The 24549-nt window shown below is 46.7% G+C and overlaps 6 protein-coding genes across 7 annotated transcripts; 1 reads left to right on the top strand and 5 right to left on the bottom strand.

Annotated features, from left to right (window-relative positions):
• Window positions 1-223: 223 nt before the first annotated feature.
• Window positions 224-2794, top strand: LOC123146122 (2-(3-amino-3-carboxypropyl)histidine synthase subunit 1). Its single transcript, XM_044565708.1, has 2 exons — window positions 224-1671; window positions 2423-2794. The coding sequence occupies exons 1-2, from the start codon at window positions 282-284 to the stop codon at window positions 2452-2454; spliced, it is 1422 nt and encodes a 473-aa protein (XP_044421643.1). The 5' UTR covers window positions 224-281; the 3' UTR covers window positions 2455-2794.
• A 588-nt stretch (window positions 2795-3382) lies between these two features.
• On the bottom strand, window positions 3383-7529 carry LOC123146121 (alcohol dehydrogenase class-3). Its single transcript, XM_044565707.1, has 9 exons — window positions 7283-7529; window positions 7056-7192; window positions 6426-6472; window positions 6009-6334; window positions 5404-5486; window positions 5247-5322; window positions 4276-4433; window positions 3779-3940; window positions 3383-3676 (listed from the first exon to the last, which is right to left on the bottom strand). Exons 1-9 carry the CDS (start codon window positions 7320-7322, stop codon window positions 3560-3562), a joined length of 1146 nt encoding a protein of 381 aa, XP_044421642.1. The 5' UTR covers window positions 7323-7529; the 3' UTR covers window positions 3383-3559.
• Window positions 7530-7932: 403 nt separating this feature from the next.
• LOC123146120 (uncharacterized) lies at window positions 7933-10878 on the bottom strand. Of its 2 annotated transcripts, none has more exons than XM_044565704.1 (9): window positions 10596-10878; window positions 10454-10513; window positions 10048-10095; window positions 9816-9948; window positions 9640-9716; window positions 9142-9237; window positions 8984-9054; window positions 8391-8445; window positions 7933-8318 (listed from the first exon to the last, which is right to left on the bottom strand). In XM_044565704.1, exons 1-9 carry the CDS (start codon window positions 10836-10838, stop codon window positions 8178-8180), a joined length of 924 nt encoding a protein of 307 aa, XP_044421639.1. In that variant the 5' UTR covers window positions 10839-10878; the 3' UTR covers window positions 7933-8177. The 2 variants fall into 2 exon arrangements, with proteins under 2 accessions (XP_044421639.1, XP_044421640.1); XM_044565705.1 differs by having other exon boundaries at window positions 7933-8294.
• Window positions 10879-15055: 4177 nt separating this feature from the next.
• Window positions 15056-15812, bottom strand: LOC123142149 (uncharacterized). Its single transcript, XM_044561159.1, has one exon. The coding sequence runs from the start codon at window positions 15669-15671 to the stop codon at window positions 15213-15215; it is 459 nt and encodes a 152-aa protein (XP_044417094.1). The 5' UTR covers window positions 15672-15812; the 3' UTR covers window positions 15056-15212.
• A 1166-nt stretch (window positions 15813-16978) lies between these two features.
• LOC123146119 (28 kDa ribonucleoprotein, chloroplastic) lies at window positions 16979-18818 on the bottom strand. Its single transcript, XM_044565703.1, has 4 exons — window positions 18234-18818; window positions 18059-18160; window positions 17702-17974; window positions 16979-17398 (listed from the first exon to the last, which is right to left on the bottom strand). The coding sequence occupies exons 1-4, from the start codon at window positions 18717-18719 to the stop codon at window positions 17345-17347; spliced, it is 915 nt and encodes a 304-aa protein (XP_044421638.1). The 5' UTR covers window positions 18720-18818; the 3' UTR covers window positions 16979-17344.
• Window positions 18819-20430: 1612 nt separating this feature from the next.
• LOC123146117 (probable nicotianamine synthase 4) lies at window positions 20431-21678 on the bottom strand. The gene has a single exon (XM_044565702.1). It carries the CDS (start codon window positions 21651-21653, stop codon window positions 20661-20663), a length of 993 nt encoding a protein of 330 aa, XP_044421637.1. The 5' UTR covers window positions 21654-21678; the 3' UTR covers window positions 20431-20660.
• Window positions 21679-24549: the final 2871 nt, after the last annotated feature.

Raw genomic sequence — 24549 nt, 5'->3', positions numbered from 1 at the left:
TTTACTAGCATGATTGATTATGAATGGATTGAAAGTTCCTTCAAAAACAAAGGTAGAATTTTCCCCAAGAATGACATTGGGAGGAAGGAAGAAGACGACGAGTTAAACTGGGCCCAAAGAAGATCATTTTGGCCCATTATTCAGCCGGGCTTTGCATTTTTCGCAGTGTGGATGGGCCTTCTCTCGCTGCTGCTCCTCTTGGGGAGGCTCCCCTCGTACTGAGCAAAAGCTAAACAAATCCATCTTCCCGTCTCTCCCCACCCGCCGCCGCCGCCGCCGCCATGGACGCCGACGACCCCTCCACCTCGCTCGCCGTCACCGCGGCCGGCGCGCCCCAGAGCAGCGCCAAGAAAAAGCCGGCCCCCAAGCGGTTCATCCACACCCCGATCCCGGCCTCCATCCTCAACGACCCCACCCTCGCCGCCGCCGCCACCTCGCTCCTCCCGGCGGCCTACAACTTCGAGCTCCACAAGACGGCGCACCGCATCCGCTCCTCGGGCGCGCGCCGCGCCGCGCTGCAGCTCCCCGAGGGCCTGCTCCTCTTCTCGCTGCCCCTCTCCCACCTCCTCGGCCCCTTCCTCGCCGAGGACCCCTCCAACGACGTCCTCATCCTCGCCGACCCCACCTACGGCGCCTGCTGCCTCGGCGACCGCCCCGCCAAGGCCCTCGCCGCCGACCTCCTCGTCCACTACGGCCACTCCTGCCTCGTCCCCGTCACCTCCTCGCTCCTCCCCGTGCTCTACGTCTTCGTCGAGATCCGCGTCGACGCGCTCCGCCTCGCCGCCGCCGTCCGCGGCGCCTTCCCGGACCCCGCCGCCGCGCCCCGCCTAGCCCTCGCCGGCACCGTGCAGTTCATCGCCGCGGTGCACGCCGCGCGCGAGATGCTCACGCGGGACGGCTACCGCGACATCGTCGTGCCGCAGGCCAAGCCGCTCTCCGCCGGCGAGATCCTCGGGTGCACGGCGCCCACGCTGAAGAAGGCGGAGGGGGTGGGCGTGGTGGTGTTCGTCGCCGACGGCAGGTTCCACCTCGAGGCCTTCATGATTGCCAACCCTGCGGTGAAGGCCTACCGGTTTGATCCCTTTCTTGGTGTGCTTGTGCTGGAGGAGTATGACCATGTTGGGATGAAGCAGGCGAGGAAGGAGGCGGTGCTGGCGGCGAGGAAGGCCAAGAGCTGGGGGGTTGTGCTCGGCACGCTGGGACGGCAGGGGAGTTTAAAGGTCCTTGACCGGGTGGTGGAGCATCTGGAGGAGAAAGGTTTGGATCACACGGTGGTGCTCATGTCGGAGCTCTCCCCGACGAGGATGGAGCTATTCGGGGATTCCGTGGATGCATGGGTGCAGATTGCATGCCCTCGGTTGTCGATCGATTGGGGGGAGGGTTTCAAGAGGCCGGTGCTCACAACATTTGAGTTTGATGTTGCACTGGGTTATGTTCCTGGGTGGTGGGAGAAGGGGAGTAGGCAAAATGGCGGCGGTGGAGGTGGCAGTGGTTGTTGTTCAGCTTCAGGAACTTGTGGAAATGGTGATTGTAGTAGTGGCGATTGTGGTGGAGATGATTTTGGAGGGGAATACCCGATGGATTACTATTCGCAGGACGGGGGTGATTGGAATGGCTGCTACATGAAGAAGAAACCCTCCACTGGCGAGAGAAAGCCGCGAGTTCGAATCGGTAATTACTCGAAAAAATCATAGTAGCTTACATACAATTCGGTTCTGTTCTTTCCTTGCACATTATGACACTGATTCCTTGTATTATTAAGACACGTCTTGCATTTAGCGTTTGTCAGTTTCAGTGATTTCCATAGGTTCAAGTAACCAGTTTAAATTCACAAGCTATAAATAGATATACATTTAGCCATAGAGCGGATTTTTGCATGGTAAGTTCAGTGAATTGTAGTGTTCTTTTGCAGTAAGGCGTGTAAGTGAAATGAAAAAGAAATATTTCAAGAAAACCTAGGCTTCTCTGAATTGTGCTCATATCTAACACTAACAGCATACTGTACGTCTGTAAAGTTTTCTCTTGATGTTATCGTTTAGCATAGTCGGTATAGAGAGAAATTGGAATCTTAGTTTCCGGAGAGGATTGGAGGGGAATGAGGAGGATTTTGACTTACAACGGATTTAATACCCCTCAATCCTCACCAAACCGAACAAGGTCTCATGTGCATAACTGTGTGGTTTGTTTATGAATCCATGTTTGAGAATTAAGATTCTGTCCTAAGTATTGTGTGTACTTTCTTAGGGACGTAGAGTAATATTTGCAAGTATTTGTACACATCTTGCATGAATTGGTCTGGCGCAATTTTGCTCACTGGTTTATTCATTAACAAAATCCTGCATGATCATTCGTGTCGACACAAAATTTCTACTGTGTTATATTGGTCTTGCGGTCATTTATATTCACCAATTCTAATTAGCAGGCAGTAGTGTCCAAGTCGAGGAGAAGCAATGAAAAGAAACATCGCTGAGGTTACAGAAGCCGACCAAGATATCAACAACCTTCATGGCTCCAGAATTTTTGACACCAGACTTAAATCTTGGCATCGTCATTCTTCACGCAACGCAACAGAGGACAAACTTTGCCAGTGCTGACAGGCCTTTTATAAGCATCAAAATACTCTGAGCTCCTTTATCATCAATCAAACAAGCCAATGTACGATGTTGTTCGCTGCTGTGGTACCGTTGCTGTATACTGGGATGTAATGTATATTTATTTTCCCTGCATCATACTGTAAACTTGTGTATCGTTCACTGTTGAATCTTTCCCCAAATGTGAAATCTGCTTTGGCTCAGATTATCAGTACTATTAAGTTTTGATACTGCTACTCTCTGTTTTTTCAGATTTTCTGTAGAACTTCTACTCTCAGTTTTCTGGCATAGAGAACTAGGCCACAGTGACCTGTTGGGAGCGGATTTCTAGCGCCTCAACCAGATGATTTCCTTCTATAAAAGTATGTCATGGGCGCTAGTGCTCATGGATCTCATATTTTTAGTTTCCTGACATAATCGTTCCAGTGATTTCAAGCTGATATTTGACGAAGCTAAAAGCCAATTTTGGGGGGGCTTATGAGTGGCTGTCAAAATCAGCTGCTCCCAACATAAAATTTATTCTAAAAGCCTTTTTTTTGGGTATTCTAAAAGCCTACTAATTAAGTATTAACTAGCATACACTCATTTCAGCAACAGTTAATTCCTGACGTAGGAAGCAGGTTTCTAGAATGAAACTTTAGGTTGGGCTGCTAGCATAAAATGGGTAGGCGGTAGCTTATTTTGACAGCCACCCATAATCCACAAAAGAACTGGCCATAAGTTGCCGTTGCAAGCACATATTTGCAGAGCCAATAGAGATGGGAGTCAACAAGTAAAACATACCGATCCCAACCAGGCAACCATCCAACACAACATATTATTATAGCAGCGGTTCGTGTTCAAGAGTTTCTAGGCCAAACGGAGCCAAACGAGTTCTATAGTCCCAGGGCGGAGGATAGATCTGCATTACAATTTCACACGACGCAAACTGCTCGGCTTTGAAGCAGGCGAGACACACAGCAGGATCCTCAGTGCTCCATCGCCAGCACGCACCGCAGGCAGCCGCCTTCGTGCAGCAGGTCGAACGCCTTGTTGATGTCGGTAAGGTTCATGTTGTGGGTGATGTACTCGTCCACCTTGATTTCCTGTGGATGTGAATGATATGTGGTCAGGTTTTGCTTCAGATGGAAAAAAAAAACTCCTCTTAACTTGCGGATTATTTCTGTTCGAGAGAGTATGATTGATACCTTGTTCATGTACTTCTCAACAAGCCATGGAACCTGGCTCCGGCTCTTGAAGCCGCCGAAAGCTGTTCCCTTCCAGACACGGCCGGTGACGAGCTGGAATGGCCTTGTGGCAATCTCCTGGCCAGACGCAGCTACGCCAACAACAACGGAGGTACCCCAGCCCTACAGTTAAGAAAAATAAATCAGTCAAGGCAAGATATTGTACTTTGGGTGTGCTGAAAATCATGAAAGGGGTCTGTAAGAGAGAATTTCAAAACAGTAAGAAACATATCTCCATAAAAAAACAGGTATGTAACATATTACAACGCGTTTAAACTATTTTTCCTTTCGGCTCAAACATCTTTCATTTATTTAGATACAGATATTCGATGATAGATTAAGTCAGGACTCTAAACTGGCCTGGGTAAGGTATCCTACGAAGAGTTGTGAATAATATGTGACATGAGTCCACAAAGTTCATGAACATGCCATATACATAAGCTGCAACTCCAGCTTACCTTGTGGCAGCATTCAAGTGCAGCCCTCATGATAGAAACATTTCCGATGCACTCAAAACTGTAATCCACACCACCATCTGTAAGGTCAACAAGGACCTGTTGGATTGGTTTGTCATGGTCTTTTGGGTTCACAAACTCTGTGACGCCAAAGTTCTTAGCTGCAAACAGCAAGTAAAGAAGACAGAATTACAATACAAACTTCATTGTTAAATATTAACAAGTAGCATCCAGTTTGCAATGTGATCCAGTACTAAAAGGCAATGTGATCAGTATTAACAAGTACAGCACATCAAGTTTGCAAAGATACATTTGTAATACTCCCTCCGTCCCATAATATAAGAACGTTTTTGACAACTATCTTAATGTCAAAAACGTTCTTATATTATGGGACAGAGGGAGTACATACTAGCATATTACCACAAGAGAAAAAAATAGACTCATGGTATATACTCCCTCCGTCCCGAATTACTTGTCGCAGAAATGGATGTATCTAGAACTAAAAAATGTCTAGATACATCCATTTCTATGACAAGTAAATCCGAACGGAGGGAGTAGATCTTAATGAGCCTAGAAACCAATGTGATTCGTTAAGGAGCCCTATGCACTGAAGAAAGGCATGAAAAAGTCTAGGAAACTTCTGGTTTATATTAACTGAATTCTAGATATTGTATGTGGGATTTAACCCAAGCAACAACTATATTAAAGGTTTCCGTTCCGCACACTAGCCGCAGGAGAACAGTTTCAGTTTCTATTCAAAGCAAGCAGAAGTTTTAAAAAGGCTTCCACAAACAGCATGCATAGCACAAGAACTTTCGTCTTCTGGCAGAGACACGAATGTGAGTTACTCTCTTTCAGCAGTTGAACAAAAAGATTATGCAGCTTAGAGGAATATTAACATACTATGAGTAGTTTCTAAGCTTTCAGAGGGGCGGAATTTACAATGAAGAAAAGGACAGGAACTATAATCATACCAACATCAAACTTCTTGGTATCAATGTCAATGCCAATAATCCGAGAAGCACCAGCTGATTTTGCCCCCTCAGCAACCTAAAAATGGAAGTTCAGGTGTTGAAGCTTAGTAGTTTACACACTCAGGTATATAAGTATATCCAAATATATTTTACTTACTGCAAGTCCAACTGTGCCAAGCCCAAAAACAGCAACAATGGAACCTGCTTCAACCTTTGCAGTATTCCATACTGCTCCAAGGCCTACATGATTGTAATGTGTAAGATATAAAGAAATTGAGGCAATAACTACTTTTGGAAATTATCTAGAGGATAGTCACGAGAATGTCAAGGTGCTACACATATTGTTGTCAGCACACAACACATGTAAACAACAGTATGGAATCATGTATCGACTCTCAGAATTTTTTTTACCAATAGAAGAGTAGGAACCTTGCAGCATCATGATACAAATGATGCTCTCTAAATTATAGGAAACCCCGCAGTCTTACGCTTTGTTATAAGACAAAGGGGCCCTAAATGAAGACTGATTTCAGAACAGAAAAACCAACCCACTTGAGGCTAACTGTTGCACTAGAAATGCAAATAAGCAAAATCATTGGAACCATAGAGCAACAGAGATTATCAAACAAGTCAATGAGCATTTTCACGCAAAATTTGTTTCAAAGCATGTGAAATTACAGGAAAATCTTGTGTGGCGGCGAAACTAGACTGCTGATGAATAAAACATCAGATCTGTACAAGGAAAGTGCGATTAGAGCCTACCAGTAGAAACACCACAGCCGAGCAGGCAGACTTTATCAAGGGGTGCCTGCGGGTTGATCTTGGCAACACTGACGTCATGCACAACAGTGTACTGACTGAACGTCGACGTCCCCATGAAATGGTAAATGGGCTTCCCATTCACCGAGAAGCGGCTCTTGCGGTCGCTCATCATGACCCCTACCCCTGTGGCGCCGCGAACTTTGCCACAGAGGTTGGTCTTCCCGCTGTTGCACATCTTGCAGTCCTTGCATTCCGCTTGGTAGCAAGGAATGACATGGTCCCCAGGCTGCACGTCGGTCACTCCTTCGCCAACGCTCTCAACAATTCTATTAGCAGCAACAAAAGCAAACTTATCAGTGCACAGTTATCTTAGCTATGCATGATAATGCTTGAAACCGCACAAATTTGTGGGCTTACCCAGCAGCCTCGTGACCGAGAATGCAAGGAAAGAGGCCCTCGGGATCCTGCATAGCAAATGAAATCCTTTCATGACATGACCACAAAGTCTAGTAAATATCTCTACAGCATGCAGTAGGCTTTCAAGTTCCTACAAACATTTTCTTCTGTACATCAGGTCACTCTACAGCCATTCCCGCACGACAGCGAATGTGTGTACAATGCTACATACTCCCTCCGTCCGGAAACACTTGTCGGAGAAATAGATAAAAATGGATGTATCTAGAACTAAAATATCGTCTAGATACATCCATTTCTCCGACAAGTATTTCCGGATGGAGGGAATTCAGTTAATCCCCAATTATTCAGACTCACTGCGACCACTGATAATAATCCAGGAAAAAAAAAAGCAACAGCCTCAGCAGTCGCAGTCTAACTCCTGAAGACGCTTCACAAGCGAGTGACCCAGTGGAATAATACTACTGACGGGAGGAAAAATCCAAGTACCAGCACTGGATAAGTCGCTGTGGGTTGGGGGGCGGCGGTGACTAGCAGCAGTGCCAGCGCTGGCGACAGGCCCCCGGGAAACCACGCGAACGAAACCTAGATTCGAGGAAGGGGAGGGGAGAGAAAGAGGGGAGGGGAGGAGACCTTGCCGCTCCAGGTGTAGTAGTCGGTGTGGCAGAGCGCGGTGGAGAGGATCTTGATGCGGACCTCGCCGGCCTGCGGCGGCGCCACCTGCACGTCCTCGACCACCAGCGGCTTGTTCGCCTCGTACGCCACCGCCGCTGCGCGCACGAAACCGAACCCCAGATCAGAACAAACAACAATTCCAGACACCAGTCGGAGCGGAGTGGAGCGGGGTCGGATGGGGTTACCTTTGCAGGTGATGACCTGGCCCTGGGTGGAGGACGCCATTGCCGATCGCTTCCGCTGTGCTTGTGGGCGGAGGAGGAGGGGTGGGGATAGGGAGGTGGACTGGACTGGAACGAGAGCAGCAGGAGGGGAAGCGGTGGTGGGGGTTTTCAGCTTTGTGAAATGGGCTGGGCCGGGCGGGCTCGCTGTGGGTTTGGGATATGCGAGATTATTGGGAGGCCAGGCTGGCAGATCGGTCTGAGATCCTAACGGAAAATCCTCTGAAAAAAGGGAGTAGGTCCCGTACCAAACAAAACAGAGCCAGGATTACAAGGCCGGCTGGAGCTTTGGAATTTCAGAGAAAACTCATGTCCATTTATTTTCTTCCAAACAAAGAGCATTGGAATCTGGAATTACATAGTGATAAAATGCCCCGCTGTTCAGCTAATCTTTGAAGGAAAAAAGAAAAGACTAGGGTTCGGCCTCTGGCCGCACACCTATGAACCCGTCGTGTTTTCGACAGCCCTCGCGGATTTCATTGGTAGTACATCATAATCTGACCATAATAACAGTCACAAAAGAAATTGTAGTAGAACAATTGATGGCATAAGCTGCAAGCAGTACAGTCCCAGGGTGTTTCACCCCTTTCACTTCAGCAAGGCAACACCACCAGTTCCACACGAACAAAGGACGCTTTTATCATTTGTACAAAATGATCCATACAGCGACGACGCAGCGAATTTGCCTTTCTTTTACATTCTGAGGGCAAACGGATTTTATAGTTAACTCAAGGTAGCATTGCAGGTTTTTACAGTCTTCCACGGGGGGTTAAGACGCCGCACAAGCTCAGCGGTTTCAGGAACTGAAAAAGGCAGTTCCAACTCAAGAAAATAAAAAAGAAACTAAAAGACAGTTCAGTTAGTCCGACTTGTCCTCGGGGTTCATCTGCAGGGCCAGCACCACGAGCCCCACCGCCGCGGCCGCGGACAGGGCCGTCGAAGTGTAGCCGAGAAGCAGCAGCGGGACCTTGAGCGGCTGCATCAGAAAGAAAAAGAAGAACTTTCAGAGAAGGTGGCAGGATGGATGGTGAAGCATACATGACTGAAATGAACCTATGTATCCTTCGGTTACCTGGCTGTCATCTGGACTGCTTTGCACGCCTTGGGCCAGCTGCCAGGAGAAAAACCTGCATCGGAGGGTAGACGCGGGATGTCAAACAAGCATTCGGTTGAGTATTCATGGCATTGCGAAAGAGCGTGCACTATCGAATTATGTAATGGACATGATTGGGTGTCGATCGGTTTTATACGTGAAGCATGATGTGCATGTATCCTTGATTAACTGGATGCCATTAGAATCCATATCCATAGAATGATTCTATTGACCGACAGCTTGTCTGTTGTTAAGATAATACTATTGGATAATATAACGAATCACTTAGATGAAATCGAATCCACTATAAAATGTAGTAGTATGAGATGCATGCAGCGCAAACATGAGAAGTGTCCATTAAAATATTTTGAGAAACCGGTAACTATATCCGTTAATCTATCTACTTACTTATTGGTGTTGGTCAAAAGTGTCACATGTGGCATGTTCCTTAGGCAAATATAGCACTAGTATAATTCATGCACAACAGCTGACCAAGAAAATAAAACTAATTATCTTTACAAGTTTCGTTAACTGAAAGAGATGGTGTACAGGCTTATGGGACTGGAACTTACCCGAAAACCAGTCCAACTGCAGCACCGATATATGCATTTTGTGCTGTCAATTCAAATTCAGCTCCTGCAAACTGATAAGATAAAGGTATTAGATTAAACCATGTACAATGTCCACCTGAAGGTGGATAGGTGATCAAGGTGCAGAGAGGCAAATTTACCTTCAGCTTTCGTTTTTCTTTAGTGGCCTCTACCTCAGCTTGAATCACCGGGCGTTTTGATAGAACCTTACCGATCTTGATCATTGTTTCAGAAATCTACAGAAATACGATAAAAGAATGTTACATACATTTGTAGATACATGTGGATGAACTCAACCTTTTCGAAAACAATCAAGAACATGATGCAAGGTAATTTAGCAATGAAATACAGCATGAAGCCATGCTGAAGCATCGTGACATGATGAATTTGAGAGTTTTCTTCTGCCCAACAGGTTGGATTCCTGTCACTAATACACTAACATTCAGATGTTTTTATCCTTCTGCAACCAATCTTACACAAATGTTGGATATGAATTAGCCCGCTTACTGGCCCCAATTGTATGGTAACGACATGGACTCATGTTTGCGACGTAATCAAATCGTAATCCAGCATTAAACAAATATACCTGTAATAATTTCAGAAGAAAAGGATGGATAGAGGGAGAGTGAATTGCTAACCTTCTTGAACTCTCCATTGCCATACTGGCCCATAGTCTGAAACTTCTTTCCAGCTGATGCCAGCCGCTTGCCAAATGCTACGCTATGTAAGGAAAACAGCAAGGAACACAACCTTCAGTCAAGAAACCATGTCATGTAGAACACAAATCCCAACAATATACAGATGAGATCCGTGCCTGATTTCGCGCTGGCGGTCAAGTAGGGCGCCATTGACGGCAGCTGCTTGGCAAGGTTGTTTGATGCTTCTGTGTTAGCCATCTCCCATGCTTTTCCCAGGTCCAGCAGCAGGTCACCGACCTCTTGGCCACACTGTCTCCCAGCAAAGAAACAACAATAGTTGGACACGGTTGCACCAAAATAGAACTCCAATGTTTATCAGATTGAATCACTGAATTCTGAGCTACGTACCTCATTGAGAACAGGCCCGTTGGAGAGATCGAATGCCGCGTCATTGAGCTTCAAGAAAAATCAAGCAGAAATTGTTAGATGGATTAAAGTTGTATTTACAATTCAAACTGCCCGTAGTGATGCAATTTCAGTATGTGTTGTTCGATAACTTGGCTTGGCATGTAGTGCCTAACCAAGTTCCACATTTGTTTAGCCACTAAGTAAAAGTAGTCAAAGAACAAATGGTGAGCCTCAACTTCAGCATAAGATAGGCAACACTTTGCCAGCCACATTCTGACGCTTTAGTGGGATTATCCTTAGTGAGTGTAGGGTTATTAACTGATTATCTTAGCTCATAACCAAATAGCCGTAGCAAATGTGCAGATGAGCTTGGATCGGAGCTGAGAAGGGGGTAGTGGCTGCTTACATCGAGGCGAAGGTCGCGGGGCAGCAGGGACAGGAATTTGGGCGGGAGCACCAAGCAATCCTACCAACAGAACGAAACAACGCAATCAAAACCAATCCACCAAATCTTGGAATCAATGCAGGCGGTGCGGCGAGTGGCTTACCGCGAGTTCCTGGAGGAGGGGAAGGACGGGCTCCTCGTCGGGGTCGGCGCCGCCGCCGCCGGTCGAGGAGGAGGCGAGGGGCTTGGAGGAGTCGGAGGAGACGGCGAGCAGGGGACTCGGGCACCACCGCCGCCGGAGAAGGAATCGCGATGGGCGGGAGGAGCCGGAGCACGAGGCGGTGGCGGCGCCGCCGGCCGGGAGAGGCGAGGCGAGCAGCGGGCAGCGGAGCACGGCGGTGGCCATTGGTTTCTGAAACAGTATTGTTTTTTCTCACTTCTTTTTCTCGTTTTGTCTTAGTACGTCTTTGCCGACAAGGCTGTGGGCCCACGCTATCACTTCTCTTCCAATAGAATTGGGCTCAAATCGGATTTCGTTTTTCTGAGTTGCCCACGTCAGAAATATACGAGAGAATATGTGGTATGGTGACATGAATATTCGAGAGAAAAATGACAGAAAAACTACATACTCCCTCGGTTCACGTTATTCATTTTGTTTTTCTGATTCAGATGTATATACGTGCACTTTAATGTGCAGGTTCACGCGCTAACCGACATGTGGTTGGATGGTTAGAGGGATAGTGGTATCTCATCCCATCAGTGTTGAAGTCCTGCTGCTCACACTTCGTAATCTTAAGATGATATGCCGGCTCAGTTTCTTGAAGGTGCTCATAGAGGTAGGATGTGCGTGTGTGCGTTCATAGGGATGAGTGTATGCGCGTATGTATGAGCGCTTGCGTCCGTACTATGTTAAAAAAAGTGTAGGTTCATGCATTTCAGTCTGTATGTAATTCATATTAGAATATTCAAAAATATATAGTTTTGAAGTGACATTAAACTATGTTATGGTCTTTATCATGGTAAACACCGGACTGTATTTAACAAGTAGAGTAGTTTTGTGAATTCCAGACATAGATGATGGACATGGTCTTTTAGAACACCTTTTTTTACGTAAAAAAACTTTATTTCTTAAATGATAGCGAGATCGTTTACAACAAGTTGAGAAATAAAGTCTGGGATTGAGCTATCCCAGAACTCCCAGAGTCTACTAGAGAGGGAGCATTTAGCTATATAATCAGCTACTTCATTTGCTTCCCGTAGGCAAGCAATTATTTCGTAATGAGCAACGTCTAGTTCCAACTCTTTTCCTTCAAGTACAATAGCTGAGTCCTGTCCCGAGTACTCTTCCATATTAAACACTTGGACCGCATTATAGCAATCGGATTCTATCTGGAAAGCATTGCAACCGATCTTAGAAGCAAGGTAGAAACCATTACGAATGGCCATCAGCTCCGCAGATTCTGCTGTTGTCACATGCGGTATAAACCAGCTAGCTGCAGCAATGAAATCACCGCGATCATCCCGCGCAATAGCTCCCGTACCTCCATTCATATTCTCATAACAAAAGGACGCATCCACATTTATCTTCACTACTCCCCTTCCCGGTTTCTGCCACATGTGGTCACGTTTTCTTATAGGCTGATTCACCACGAGTGAACGCTAAAAATTCGTGGCCAGGACTCGGATTGAAACAGTTGTCCGATCCGGTGGTGGGATATGTATCTCCTTTACTATCTGTCTCCTTTGCCACCATATGTACCAACTAGCCACAGCCATTAGATCTGCCATCGGTAAGCCCTCTGTGCTTTCATCTTTATACATTAAAGTGCTCATCGTGAATGAGCCCGATCTGTCCTGTAGAGCTGCGTTTTGAATCTCAGTTTTTAAGCCAAGTTTCTCCCAAATCTCCAAGGCTCGAGGACATTGGAATAGACAGTGTTGCGTGTCTTCATAGCCAATCCGACAGACCGGACACTTCCCGGAGACTGCCCGGAGACTGGTATATGACGCCCTGCAAGAGTTCCAAAGCATGGTAGAACTCCTCGGATAACTTTCCACACAAAGTGCTTGACCTTCCCAGGCACTCGAAGAGCCCAAACATGCTTCCATATGTCCTGTTCTCGGCTCCCTTGTGGATAAGACAGATCCATCTGTCGCCCAAATTGGTGTTTAAATTCTGTGTGATAAGCCGACCTAACTGAGAAGTTTCCGGTCCGGTTATAATGCCATGAAACAAAGTCATCCATGATATGCACTCTCAGTGGGATTTGTAGGATTCTGTACACATCGACCGGCCAAAAAACATCGCGAATCAACACCTCATCCCACTGTCCTGTATGTGGATCAATTAATTCTTCCACTGTTGTCAACATAGTGGATCCCCGCGGTGTTATGTTTTCCCGGGACTCACTTGTTGGTACCCAAGGATCTTGCCAAATGTTTATATGTGATCCCGTACCCACTCTCCAAATACATCCTCGTTTGAACGTTTGAATCCCAGCAACGATACTCTGCCAAGTAAAAGAGGATCCCTTCTTCGGCCCTACATTCACTATATTCCCATCTGGATAGTATTTAGCACTGAGAACTCGAGCACACAAAGATTCTGGATTCTGAATCAGACGCCAACACTGTTTTGCTAGTAAAGCAAGATTAAAACTGTGAAGGTCTCTAAACCCCAGTCTTTTAGAACACCTAATGTTGTTGTGACGGTCAATATTCCTTTTAGGAGCTCACTTGACAATTATAAATACAAAGAAGGGGTAATGCACCCTATTTCAAAGAAAAGCAAAAAAAAAAAAGGTATTTGCCCACACTGTGTTCGATTATGAGATGAGTTGAGGTTTTTTGGTAGCTACCAAGTGAGGACCATGTTGTGTGTGTTAGGCTAGATTGGTTTCTATGACTTCTTGAAGAAATCATAATTTCTTTATTAGGTTTAGAAAAAAGTGATCTAGACATCGTTTAGAAATACTACCCCATAAAACGGTAGTGGGAATACTAAGGTTTATAAAACCATTATATTTCTTGACGTATGTTGGAGTTCTTTCTGGCAAATCCCTCGATACGTTATATTGGCTAGGCGAGTAGACCGGAGCACACATGGTTCAGACCGTCAAGATGGAGGTAAAACCCTACTTCCTGCTCGTATTTATTAATTTTGGTCTATAGGGGTGTACAATGATGATCGAGGAATTGAAAATAATCTATAAGGTTCTATCCCTATCAACTAGTCCTACCCCGTCTTATATGGATATTGGGCTCCAGGATTTACATGATCCTAGTTGGTTAGGGTTGCAGGGGGGGTCCTCCTGGATGCCGGCTTCCTTTTCGTACACTCCAAATCTTACGAACCCTTCTCTCCGTGGGGCCCATGGGCTAGGATGCTGACCCAGGGCCTAAACTGACCTAAGGATCCCGAGCCGGCCTACTCAGGCCGGCTTTTGGTATGATGAGGCACCCCTAGACCGTAACACTATTAGCAGCCCATGAACTGGTCTTCGATCTAGCAAACAGTTATCACCTTGTGAATCTTGTAGCACACATGGTGGGGGACACAAAATCATGGCAAGTTAGTAAGTTGGACACTACCCAAACCAAGCTCGCTAAGATAAATGTGGATGGGTCGTTCCTTCTGTCTTCAAATGGACTGCTTTTAGAGGTGTGGGGCAAGACGCATGCTTTCATGACTATTCAAGATGCATGTTGTGATGCAGAAGAAGTAGAGCTTCTCATTCGCCTGGAGAGCCTTCGAAAGGTGAGAAATGTCATTGTTCTACCATTATCGCCTATATGTTGGCATGCCAAGCTCTTGATATGTAAGACCTTTGTGGATTGCGTCATGGCTTGCTTCTTTTCAACATGTTAAGAAGACGACATTTGAGCTAGAAAGTTTGCGATTACTCATTGTCAAAGTGATCGAAGTTAGGCTAGTTGATTGTCATTTTCGAATGATGGTGTCCTACCCAATGTAGCATCTATTACCATTGTAGATTGTAAACCTATATGATCAATATATCCCACGTTCCCCAAACAAGCTCCACTTGGTTCATTTCCATTAGAATTGTTATCAAACCATCACAAGTTGTTCTGTTTTTAGAGTGTCCAATCATACTCTTACGGTCTATTCGCAACTGCCCAACTCCTGGCCTCTCAAAGTCAGTAGACGAAGCTGGGCCAAACAAGTCAGCTCCGTGAAGTTAGCTTCACAAATCTAAGACGGGTTGTAGTGCAAAATGAGGAGCTGATGTTTTGGCGATACGAAGAGCTACCACCGCGACGTGAAAGAAAATGATTCGTACCAGGGAAGAAAAGAACAAAGCAAGTACCTTTCCTCCCTACCATGCCAGAATCGAGCTAAACATGTTAAGCGGCTACCAGCCCAAGACTAGCGATCATGGATCTGGGAGTCCTGTTGCCGAATGGTTCTTTTGAACCACGATTTTCGTCGGGAAGATGGAAGCGAGATCGAGGAGCTGGGTTTGAGGATTATTTCTTGCGTTGGGCAGTTGCCGAATAGGTACTTAGCATCATGAGACAATGTAAGTTGTCTACATTAATGCAGCGAAAATTCCCTACAAAGCAATTTGCATGATCTTGTTGCATACTACTCCGTACATAACATAGTTGAACCATGAGCATCCATCACTCTATAAAATCATACTAAAATATGTCACACCACAAAGTCATGAACAAATAATGATAGCCAGTTCCTTCTGTAAGCACTAAACCCAAACACCGGATGGGCCAGCAAAAACATCACGTGCCGAGCCCAAGCTCTCTAGGCCTCGGGCTTGAGGATGCCGTTGACTACGGACAAGCCGACGAGGACCCCGAGCGCCTCGGCGCCGGCGACCACGCCGGCCTGCACGAGCGCGTCGCCGGCGAGCCCCGCCTCGGCGGCCAGCTGCATGCCCTCCCCGGCGACCTCCTTGCCGGCCTCCGCCACGGCCTCCCCGCCGGCCTCCACGGCTTCCACCGCCGCCTCGCCCACCTCCCGCGCGGCCTCCTCCGCCCGCTCCAGCTTCTTCCGGATGCCGAACAGCCCGATGCTGCCCGCGGCGTTCGCGGCCGGCGCCACCGCCGCCAAGGACGACCCGGCACCCGCGGCCGACAGCAGGAGGAGCACGGCCGAGCGCCGGTCGAACCGCGCGGCCGAGGCCGAGGCGACGACGCTGCGGCGGCGGGTGGCGGACGGGGCCGCGTGGAGCGCGAGGCTGGAGGCGGCTGAGATGGCCATGGCCCGCGGCGAGGTGTGCGGGGCTCGCGCGCGTCTGCTCGATCGGCTCAGGCGTGCGTGCGTGCGGTGAGGAGTGGTGGTGTGTGGCGTGGAGGAGGCTGCCCCTCCTCTCGTAGTCGGGCTGGGAGGATGTGGTCGTCTGGTGGACACCGGTGGTTTGGTTGCCTCTCGTCGCGCCAACGAGGAGACATGTCACGCTCACACCACACCAGTGGCTCCCTCCCGCTTGATTTATTTTCATTTTCATTTTTTCTTAGAAAAATGGAAAATATCTCCATTTTGGTTCATGTTACTAACACTTTTTGGGGAAAACTATTGCACTTTCTTTGTGACATTTTGGATATCATGGACACCGGTGGTTTTGGTTGCTCCTCGTGATGCCAACAAGGAGGAGACACGTCACTCACACTAGTGGCTCCGACTTGATTTGGCATTTTTTTTGAACTTTTTTTCTTTTTTTTTAAGCAAGACGTCCCTGTTTACTTTATTTTCGATCATTACTAATACTTTTACCAGAAAACTTTGGTAGTCTCTCGACGACTCTTTGGACCGTAGATTTTTATAAGGTTATTAGAATCCAAAGAATCCTATATAAAATCGTTTGGACTACAAAACTGAGGTTGAATTTGTATAGATAGCCAAATATACCTGGTCTCAAACAATATTTTTTCCCTCGAGAGTATCAAAACATAAAAGCAGCTATGAGCTAATTCACTTCATTTGTTATTTTATTTCTTTCCTTTTTGGGAAGTCATCTTTCCCCCCAAATTCCTCTTAATACCCAATGAAAAGAAAACTTTGCTACTTTGTTAGCCTCCATCCACGTGTCAGCGTGTGATCGCAATCAAACCAAGAAAAGGTGGAAAAAAATTGTCACTGTCATTTAAAAAAAAGAGGGATTACCCCCGGCCTATGCATCAAAATGATGCATACAACCATAATTGTCACTGTCATGATTGCTCTGTCACAATACTTACAACTTACGAGCTTCATGGTACTCTGAAGTTTGTTTATGTGTCTTGTACTCTTGCCTCTAATGGACTATATTGTCTCTCAAAAAAGTAGTATTGCAATGTACATTAATTTGTAGTTGCAATATGCATTGACAATGTTGAGTTAGAAAAAAAAATGTTTGAGTTGATTCTCCAAACAACAACTTAGTGTTCACATGAATCTGACATAACTGCTAGTGGAAAGAATGGTAACGTATCCATCTCGGACAAATACATACACTTAAATTTGGTACTCTATCATCCTCAACCCAATAATTTGTGGGACCAAACATAAAACCAAGTTGCAAGAGGATCTAAAAGAATGCAGTTCCAAGATCATGGAACCATGGAAATATATGCTCACCAGCAACCCCGATAATTTTCAGTCACAATTTCACATCATTAAATACATATCAATTTTCCCTCGCAAAAAAAATACATATCAAATTTTCTTTTAGAAAAGTAAGGCTTTCTCCCGCTCCATCTCGACGAACGAAGCCACCAAATATACACCAGGTTGGCATATCAGATCAGCGGTGCAAGAACCATGTGTCACTGCTCTCGGAATGTGCTTCCACGAGCAATCGATGGCTCATTTGTTGCTCTGTGATCTGCATTGTGAGGAAGCATTGCATAAACCCCCATGCGAGTTTCTCCAATGTGAAGAAACGATCCAGCTCTCTAGTATCTCTTCCCCAAGGCCAAGTTGACCCGGATCTCCCTGCCTTCGATTTCCTGCAGGACGTGTTATTATTCAGTTAGGTTCAGTTATGTCATGAAAACTCTGTTACTCTTTTTATTGGTGTTGTGAAGAATGAATTGCATTTCCAAGCAGAATACAAGGAACAGAACAAAGTTCATCTTGGCAAAGGTTCATGAGCTCTATCTCGATTGCTACATTCTGCATTCGGAGAGTTTTCATGTGCTAGTGTTTGGTTAGTGGTCTGCCAGATTTGCAATTCAGAGCTTTTCATGGAGGCAAACAGAAGAGAGATGGTGAGAAGGAGAAGGTTGGCGAGCACTGATTTTGATTTATACCGTTCCGTTGAGTGTCTCGATGGCCTGGTCCATCTCCTCCTTGGTGGAGTAGCAGACGAAGCCGTAGCCGCGGGACCGGCCGGTCTCGCCGTCGTAGAGCACCCGGGCGCCCACCACGTTGCCGCAGCGCTGGAACGCGTCGGTGAGCATCTCCGGGGTGACCGTCCACGACAGGTTGCCCACGAAGAGCTTGTGCTCCGTCTCCGGGTACAGCGGCGCCTTCGGCTTCGGCCTGTCGGCCATGTTCACCCTCATCGTGCGCCCGCTGTACAGCTGAAACATAGAACGATCGATGCATATCAGGAATCCATGGAAGATGTACGGGGTGATGGTGGATAGATTGAGCAGAGTGCTCACGGTGCCGTCGAGGTTCTTGATGACCCGCTCGCACTCCTCGAGCGTGCTCATCGTCACGAACGCGAAGCCCCGGCTCCTCCCCGTCGTCCGGTCGTAGAGCACCTGAAAACGCAGGCGTTTGAGATCGGGAAGGAAGCGATCCGCCGACGCATTTCATCAAACAGCGTGCGCGTACCTCGACCATCTCCGGGACGGCGTGGTCCTGCACGATGCCGGCGAGCAGCGCGCTGTCGCAGTTGTACGGCAGGTTCCCGAAGTAGAGCTTGGTGGCGCTGCTCCCGGTACCGGTGCTACCATCGCCGCCGTCCGAGCTTGCCTCCTCGGCCGCGCCCTGCTCCTCCTCCTCCTCCGGCTGCTGCTCCTCGACGTCCCCTGCTGGCTCCTCCTCTTCCAGCTGCCCCGCGGTTTCCTGTACGTCTTCCTCCTGCGCCTCCTCGACAGCCGTGGCCTCCTCCTGCGACGCCATCGCGACGACGGCAAGCGCGCGCCTGCTCCTCCGCGGCACCGGCACGGCGGGCGCGGCGGCAATGAGCCGGTGCGCGTGCGGACGGGACGACGACGCGCGCGCCGGGCGGGGGAACACGGACGCGGCGTGGTCGGCCTGGAACGGGAGGCGCAGCGCCGCCGCCGTGCGCGCCGCGGAGAGGCAGGAGTGCGCCATGGCGCCCGGCCGCGAGCTTAGCGCTTGCGAGGGGGAGGTACGAAGCAAAAGCTCGAGGTGGTGATGTGGAGCGGCACAGGGCCAAGCAGCAGGGGACGGTGGAAGAGGGGATAAGGGGAGGTGGTTTAGTACGGGCCGCTGACACGTGGGCCCTTCGGCGTGGTTCCTGCTCTCCTTTCCACCTTTTTGAACTACCACTTGCATTTTTCTCTCAAAACAAAACTACAACTTGCAAGTTCCAGAAAAGTGAGCAAAAGGAGAAGATTTATTGTGAGTTTGGTTTTGGTTGTAGATCGGTCTTATGTAATACTCCCTCCGTGAACTAATATAAGATGTTTTAGATTACAGAGGTAGTGGTCGTTTTTGATTTAGAACATGGTGTCGGGTTATATAAAAAACAAAAACACCAACATGCATAGATTTTTGGCAATGTCTTGGACTGAATTTAGTTTGATATGTAGATGTAGACTTTGCGAATGATAAATAGAGTAAATCACATCGATGATCAGACACGTGCTTCAAACTTACGAAATAACTAAGTTTACGGATGCCCCGCAAAAAACTGAGTTTACGGATGGGCCTAGTGCTTTGTAGAATGCCAATTTCAAACCATGAATGACACAGAGAGAAAAGAAGTATAGCCTATCGACCCCCCCCTAGGGGCACGTGGCAACAAACCACCAAGGGCATGATGAAACTTAGACCCCGCTCGGTAATCACCCACTCCCAGAATCTGCGGAGCGGGGAACTGCAACCCCGCCATTTTGAACTGCAGCTGTGCCAACTACGGGAGCGGAGTTGTGGAGCGGAGCGATACCGAACAACGCCTTAGTTGAAGAGGACAACCTTAAAATACGAGATACCATAGTTGTTGTTGTGCCCATCATGTGTGGCATCACCGTGGATCGTATTCCATTGAAATCTAACATCAAAGCATCAAGAATATAGCATTGTACAATCTGATACCGCACCCAGTCCCGATATTCACGAATTGGAGAGATAACTAGTGATGCCTACTCAATAATGAGATCCAATGACACATAGCCTTTTGAGATATAACTCAAGTCACAAACACACTAGATTGAAACCAAAATCTACTACATCCGGTTCGTTGATTCTCACGATCCAAGAGGCAGTTTCAACAAGGTGGAAGATTCTTATTCTAAGGAGGTCTTGAATCAACTCCTCGCGAGAAGGGCTTGGTCTTGAAAGCGTGTGCATAAACTCTATTGATACTAGCGTGTAATATCAATAGGGCTTTTCTGCTAGGCCCATTCAGGGAGAGATTCTCTCCACATACAAATGTCTTCTTACTTGGATTTTGTGCTTCTTTGCTCCTTTGAGTTGATCTTTCACTTATTTTTTTATGTGGTCTTTTTTTTTTTGCTTTCACTTATTCTTTACGTGATCTTCCATTTTTTGGGACTTGTTGGCCATGAAGGTTTGATTGGACTTTCATCGATTGGGGTGGCTTGATTGGACCCACGGGAGCTTTCTTGGATTATTATTGACCATATTGAGTGGGCTTGCTTTTCGTTGACTCGTCTTGACTAACGTTGACCAATCTACGTGGTATGCCCCATGGGACAGGGGATGAGATCTCAAGTAGGGTCATAGTCATTTATACGACACAATATGCGTGTGTGTTTTTTTGCGGGGTGACACAATATGCGTGTTGTACTAGTATAGTATATAAAGTGAACAATGCCGGTAAAGTCCATTACGGTCACGCCTTAAACACCAAACACTCCAATTTACATAATCAAACTCCCCGACAAACGGTGACGACTCCAACAGAAATTACCACGTATATTATTGGATACAAACAATACATGATTTGAAATGCATACATTGATGGTGGTAGTAGGAGGAGCAGGAAAATTACCACGTACGATTGCAAAGTGATTTAGCATCGGCGCACGGATGATGACCTCACGGCGATCAGAAGGCCACTTCCGCGTTGGCAAACTCCTCTCTCTTCTGGGCCACGTCTGCCACCATCTCGCCGAACCTGCAGGGTGGGCTGACCACCGGCACCGTGCCCCGCGCGTACTGTCCACCACGCCCGTTGCGAAGTCCATTCGCATGCATGTCGTTGGACTTTTGTGCGATGATGACGGAGTTCACCACGTCGTCGTCGGGGTGACACACGGCGAGCACCTCGAACCCGCCTCGGCCGATGTCCTGGGGATCGACGATCGGGTACAGGAACCCACGCGCCCCGTGCGCGCTGCGCACGACGAGGGCCGCCCCGTCCGCCATGCGCGCGCCAAGGTGTGCGATCACCTTGGCCTTGTCCTCGGCAGCCATGCCCACGAGCGCGGCCAGGAAGACGACGTCGTACGTGGCGAGCACGTCGGTGAGGTCCGCGACGTCGGCGGTGTGGAACGACATGCGGGCGCCCACGTCCCTGTCCGCACGGAACAGCTTGCTCGCACGGGCGTTGGCCGCGCCGCACAGGTCGTAGTTGTCGAACACCGTGTCGGGCAGGTGGCGCGCGGCGAGGACGTAGGAGCTGAACGGCAGCGGGCCGGAGCCGATGAACGCGACACGTGCCGGGGCGATGCCGCCGGGCACGTAGCGCGCGAGGAGCTCGTACTCCAGCTTGCTGAGGTTGATGTAGTTGCTGTAGTAGGGGAAGACGCCGAGGTGGTCGAGCGGGTTGTCGAAGGCGGCGAGCATGTCGGAGTAGTGCGCCTCCAGCTTTCCCTCGGCCTCGGAGCAGAGGCGGATGAGGCCCTCCCGCATCGCCTGCGCCTCCGGGCCGAGCTTGGTCACGTCCACGGCGCTCGCGGGGACGCACGCGGTGACGAGGTCGGTGAAGAGCGCGTCGACGTCGGGGGACGGGCTGAGCGAGGGCAGCTTGGAGATGGCGGCGTGGAGCCTGGTGATCTTCTGGACCAGGGCGTCGACCTCCTTGTTCTGGGCGTCCATTTTAATGTGTTCTTGGTGGAGTGGTCGATCGAGTTGCTTGATGAGCTATGGAACGAGCGGTACGGGGTATATGTAGCTGCCGTTAGAGCACTCATCGACGGTGCTGCAAAAGTTGCGCATGCATGCAAGCTTCACGCGTCCCTGCCCAATATGGCTGGTTTCATGCCTCTGCTCTGACGTGTTCACGTCCGGCTGATGATGTGGACAGCGTTTTCTATGCCCGTTTCCTCTAGATCGTCTTTTTTGGGATAATATAAAGTGTGTACACAAATCAACGAGGATCTTTTTTTTAGACCCAACGCGGATCTTTGGAACATGGGACCAATGCAATCGAAATGGAAAACAGTTTTAGAAAAATCAAAAAGAGTCAAAATTTATAAAACTTTATTGCAATGAACATGATCTAACGTAATACTCGTGTGAAAATTTTCACTGAGGAATTACTATTGTGGTATTCTGGGCGAAAAACAAACATACTCGACACTATGCAAAAGTTACTATTCACGCCTTTTGTAATCTTAAATTTGTTTTCTTGGCCCTGGAGTCGATCGAAGCTAGTCCTTCACGAAAATTTTCACAAGAGTGTAATACCTGATCATGCTTGATTCCCAAAAAACTCAGGAATGTTTTACGCTTTTGAATTTTGTGCAATGGGGCCTAAGACAAATTACCCTAATTAGGCGGATTACTACTCGCCAGATCGATCGATATTCCTGGCAAAGTTGAGTTCCTATGTAACAAGAAAAATGTCGCCGTTAGAAACTAAATTTACTTCATTCTTTTAAAATGCATTTGAACTTACTTTTTTTAGACAAAGCAATTGAACTTACTTCAAGCCAATAGCTGCGACCAGACGTGATTTTAGGTGTGAGAACAATGAACAAAAGCATTCGCAATAATTTTTGAAAAAACCAAACATTTTTTGAAATTTGCAAAACACGAATAATTTATGAAATTGGCCTAACATTTTTGAATTTGCGAACAACTTTTTAGAAATATGAACATTTTTGTAAAAATGCGAGCATTTTCTAAAAATGAACAATTTATTCTAGACACGAACAATTTATGAAATTCCCCTAAGATTTTCGAATTTGCAAAAAAAATGGAAACATAAATTTTTTGAATTTGTGAACAATTTTTAAAAGCATGAACATTTTATAAAATCGGTATTTTTTGAATTTGTGAACAAAATTAGGAAATACGAACATTTTCAGAAATTTTAAAAACTTTTTTGAATATATTTACATATTTGGAAATGAAGTGAACAAATTTTGAAATACTAAAACTTTTTTGAAATTTCTGAACAAAATTTGAAATTAGGAACAAAATTTGAAAATAGGAACAACATCTGGAAAAAACATGTTTTAAGAAACATGAAAATTTTAAATTGCTGAGAATTTGTTGAAAAAATAAATTAACTTGAAAATGAAAAAACAAAAGAAAAGAAAAAGGAAAAGAGAAAAAAAATAAAAAATGACAGAAAAGAAAAAACAGAGAAAAGAAAGAGATAAAAAACCGGCCTTCCAGAAGGTTCCCAAAACCAGTAAAAATCGGCTGGGAATCCTTCCTCTAGAAGGTTCCCAAAACCGGAACCTGAAAACTGTAGGTATGTTACAGATGGGCCGGCCCAAGTCGTTCGCTAAGTCGACTCACCTGTGCGATTCGCCGATAGTTTGACGCAAAGTGTGTCGAATAGGATTTTCCTTTTAAAGTCCTATCTCTAAAGAAAATGTATTTTAAGGTCCTATCATTTTGTTTACCTGTGACATGCCCAACTCCTACATGGCGCCGGCATTTCCTAAACGGCGCCCGTTGCGCCCGTTACAGGCAACGACGCAAACGGGCGCACACCCCCGCGCCGCCTGGGCCGGCCCGTTTCTGAATAATATTATTCGAGGCAAAAAAAAAAAGGTGCGCAAGCGAGGTATCGCACCTTGGATCGATAGATTGAAATTGCAGCGCACTAACCACCAGGATAAAGACACGCTTGTGCACATTAACTTCTTTCCATACTTTTAATCTTTATCTAGGTCGTTCGCTGGTCAGTTTCTGGGTGTTTTTTTTCTTGTTCTTTTTCATTTTTATTTTCTCATTTTCTTTTCTTTTTTTTCTTTCCTTAAACGCGCAAACTTTTTTTCAAATTCGATGAACTTTTTTAAAGTTTAATAAACTTTTATCAAAATCGATGAACTTTTTTTAAATTTGGTGAACTATTTTTTCAAATCCGATGAACTTTTTTTAAATTCAATGAACTTTTTCCAATTTTGATGAACATTTTTCTAATTCGATGAATATTTTTTTCAAATTCCATGAACATTTTTTCTAAATCAATGAACTATTTTTTCAAATTGATGAACGTTTTTCAAATCTGATGATTTTTTTTGAAATTCAATGAACTTTTTCTAATTTTGATGAACTGTTTTCAAATTCCATGAACTTTTTTCTAAAGTTCTATGAACTTTTTTCAAAACCGTTGAACTTTTTTTCAAAATCGATGAAAGGTTTTAAATTTTTGTGAACTTTAAAAAATTGGTGAACTAGTTTTCAAAATTGATGAACTTGTTTTTTCAAAATCAGTGAACTTTTCAACTAATTTTCAGATTTACGTTAATGTGGCTCTCGCGTTAGGTTTTGGAGAAAAAGGCCTGCCATCCTGAGTTCGAAACCTAGCTATCGCGCTTTTTCTTCACTTTCACTTTTTTCGCGTCGTGGTTACTGTGTTCAGTCGAAGCTCACCTGGGCCGGCCCAGTAGCGCCACGCTTCAGCGCCAGAAGGCGAAACCGGCGCTGAAGGCGCCGGTTAGGAGCTCCGCCCTTAGAGTCAGCGTACACCGCCCCCCCCCCCCCCCCCCCCGCGTCCTGGGCTCGGCCCATTAAAAAAATGTTGCGAGAAGTG

The sequence above is a fragment of the Triticum aestivum genome, chromosome 6D (assembly GCF_018294505.1).
Source record: "Triticum aestivum cultivar Chinese Spring chromosome 6D, IWGSC CS RefSeq v2.1, whole genome shotgun sequence".
Taxonomy (NCBI): domain Eukaryota; kingdom Viridiplantae; phylum Streptophyta; class Magnoliopsida; order Poales; family Poaceae; genus Triticum; species Triticum aestivum.
The sequence above is the reverse complement of the archived record's forward strand: the minus strand, read 5'-3'. Positions and strand labels throughout refer to the sequence as shown.